This window comes from Acyrthosiphon pisum, chromosome A3, assembly GCF_005508785.2.
Source record: "Acyrthosiphon pisum isolate AL4f chromosome A3, pea_aphid_22Mar2018_4r6ur, whole genome shotgun sequence".
Classification (NCBI taxonomy): Eukaryota; Metazoa; Arthropoda; class Insecta; order Hemiptera; family Aphididae; genus Acyrthosiphon; species Acyrthosiphon pisum.
Genome location: NC_042496.1, coordinates 22,062,041 through 22,064,465, shown reverse-complemented (window position 1 = coordinate 22,064,465; position 2,425 = coordinate 22,062,041). Strand labels below are relative to the sequence as shown.

The 2,425-nt window shown below is 38.0% G+C and overlaps 1 protein-coding gene across 1 annotated transcript; it reads right to left on the bottom strand.

The window, feature by feature from the left end:
* Positions 1-6: 6 nt before the first annotated feature.
* Positions 7-2,394, bottom strand: LOC100571196 (kelch-like protein 3). The gene is made up of 5 exons (XM_003242680.4): positions 1,600-2,394; positions 1,239-1,319; positions 1,067-1,163; positions 342-534; positions 7-256 (listed from the first exon to the last, which is right to left on the bottom strand). Exons 2-5 carry the CDS (start codon positions 1,268-1,270, stop codon positions 234-236), a joined length of 345 nt encoding a protein of 114 aa, XP_003242728.1. The 5' UTR covers positions 1,271-1,319; positions 1,600-2,394; the 3' UTR covers positions 7-233.
* Between the last annotated feature and the right edge of the window lie 31 nt (positions 2,395-2,425).

Below are 2,425 nucleotides of genomic sequence, written 5' to 3'. Positions count from 1 at the left end.
CACGAGAGAAGTAACCCGTTTCGCGCATGCTGACTGGCGGAATTCCCCCACTTAGTGCCTTTCGCTGTATGTCAAATACGTGGAGATGCGCGGATTCGGACGCGATTAGGTCGGGACACGAGTTACTTCTCTCGTGGGCCGGAGTATAGCATGGTCCAAGTATTTTTGATGGGATTGTAAAACTCTACAGGATCCAAAATAGATAATCCGTCACGTCCACTGACTGCATACAATTATCTTTCAAATTCAACGACACCTATATTAACAAATTAATTTAAATGTAGTACTTTTCAAATTCATTGTTTCATAAAATAATTTTGAATTGTTACATGACTAGTTACCTAGATTTTTTCGAGGCAAATGCATGTCTGCTATTGTAGTCCAAACTCCTGTATTTGGTCTGTATGCTTCTATACTTTTTAGAGTTCCTGATTCCGATGTTAATGGTAAACGAACATGTTCCAACAATTGGGGTAAAATACATTTTCTAGAATCTGAGTCATGCTTTACCCAACAAACTACACGTTCAAATACCTACAAAAATAAATAAACTTACAAATAGGGCATTGATGTAAATCACTAGTGAATGTTCTTCTGGAGCATCGTGTACGTAGCTAAGTCAGTTCTTAATTATAAATTTATCGATAGGTAAATGTCATGCTGTTAACTGTAATAACTAGTCCTCACAGTGAAAAATTTAGTTCAGTTTATTTTCACTAATTCAGTATTTGCATGTTTACTTTTTGCAATGAGCTTTAAAAAAATACAGGTTTGAATATTAACATAAATATTGATTTGATTTTACCTGGCTATTACAAACTTTTTAAATACCTAACAACCCAGTTAAAAAAATTTAATATTAAATACAAATTTTAGAAGTGTTTTTTAAGTATTTAGTTCATTGAAATATAATTCTTTGTGTCTCATATATATATTTTTTAAAGAGACAACACACACATCTGGGTTCTAAATAAAAAAAAAATTATATTATATATGAAAGTAGTTAAGTTTAATATTTCAATCCTTAATACTAAATTAAAACAATAATCAATTTTGGTTTGCTTACTTTTTCTTCGGTTAGCACCGTAAGCTCATCACTGGGGATCAACTTAACTAACTGTTCAGATGATAGCGATAGAAATTCATCAGCTTCAACCACTTGTCTAAGAATCAAAATATAACAATAATAAATTATATACTTTCCATAAAGTACTATTATCATAAAGAATATTTCATACGTAAAGTTTTGTTGAATGTTGACATGTCGCATTTTAAATTGTACCTATATTTATGAAGTCCAGGGCTTGGATGTCTTAGCACTATAACAATATTCAAATATACTCTTAAGAAATACTTAAATGACATAGGTAAAGTAATGCAATTAACACATTGACGGACAATCGTGAAAAAGTACAGCTGCAGCAGTATTTTTGTTCGGTGATGGTCGGGGTACAATTTTCAATTCACGTGTACTTAATAGTACTGCTATAGTAGCAGTACTCGAAAACCGACCAAAAGTGGACACTTCTGCTACAGCGGTAGTTTTTTCAATCGCATCGTATGAGGGACACCAAGTCATGGGCAGTACCTAGTACCTACCAGCAACTCGTAGGCGAAATCGTCAGCGAGTATATTATTACGACTGTCGGCCGATAATGTTTGCGGCAGAAGAAAAACGCTCACTCGTATTACGACGGCAAAGGGGACGCACACTCGTATGGCCGTAGAGGATGGATATCGCGATAGTCTGAAGGGAACGTACTTGCGCGGCGGCAAACGAGGCACGTACAAACGAGTACGTGGGCGTTATAATAACGTGAGCGAACGCGACGGCGGATAATACGCGCAATCGTAAGATCGATTTTATATTTGACGGCGGCGAATACGGACGCGCGTCGGTAAAGGACGGAACGGAAAACGCGTACGTGGCGTAACGACAACGTAGGTAAACAAGACGGTGAATATCGCACCCGTAGTACCCAAATTGGTATATTTGACGACGGCGAATATGGACGCGCGTCGTCGAAATATTATGTCGACGCGACCGTCGGCAGGTTATGTATTTGCACGACGGCAAATGACGGAACGGAAAACGCGTACGCGGCGTAATGATAACGCGAGCGGACACGACGTCGAATATGATTATAATATGAACGCGCACTCGTGACGCTCAGATTGAGACGATATTCGACGACGACGAAGATGGTCGCGCGGCGTTGAAGAACGAATGGAAAACGCGTACGTGGCAAAATGATAACGTGGGTAAACAAGACGGTGAATTAGGTCCGCACGGGATAACACCAGTGCTACGACTATCTACTACCACGACATTGTATTACTCCGAAAAAATATTTTCATTGTCAACCATAATAATATCGCTTAGATATCAATTAGGTACTTCAAACTATACCGATATTGTATTAAA

Excerpts from the sequence above, each read along its gene's own strand:
- LOC100571196 (XM_003242680.4), bottom strand. The coding sequence starts at position 1,270 with ATGCGACATGTCAACATTCAACAAAACTTTAC. Across the intron at positions 535-1,066 it reads CGGTGCTAACCGAAGAAAAA|GTATTTGAACGTGTAGTTTG; the intron begins GTAAGCAAACCA and ends TTATTTTTGTAG. Across the intron at positions 257-341 it reads TTTGCCTCGAAAAAATCTAG|GTGTCGTTGAATTTGAAAGA; the intron begins GTAACTAGTCAT and ends TTGTTAATATAG.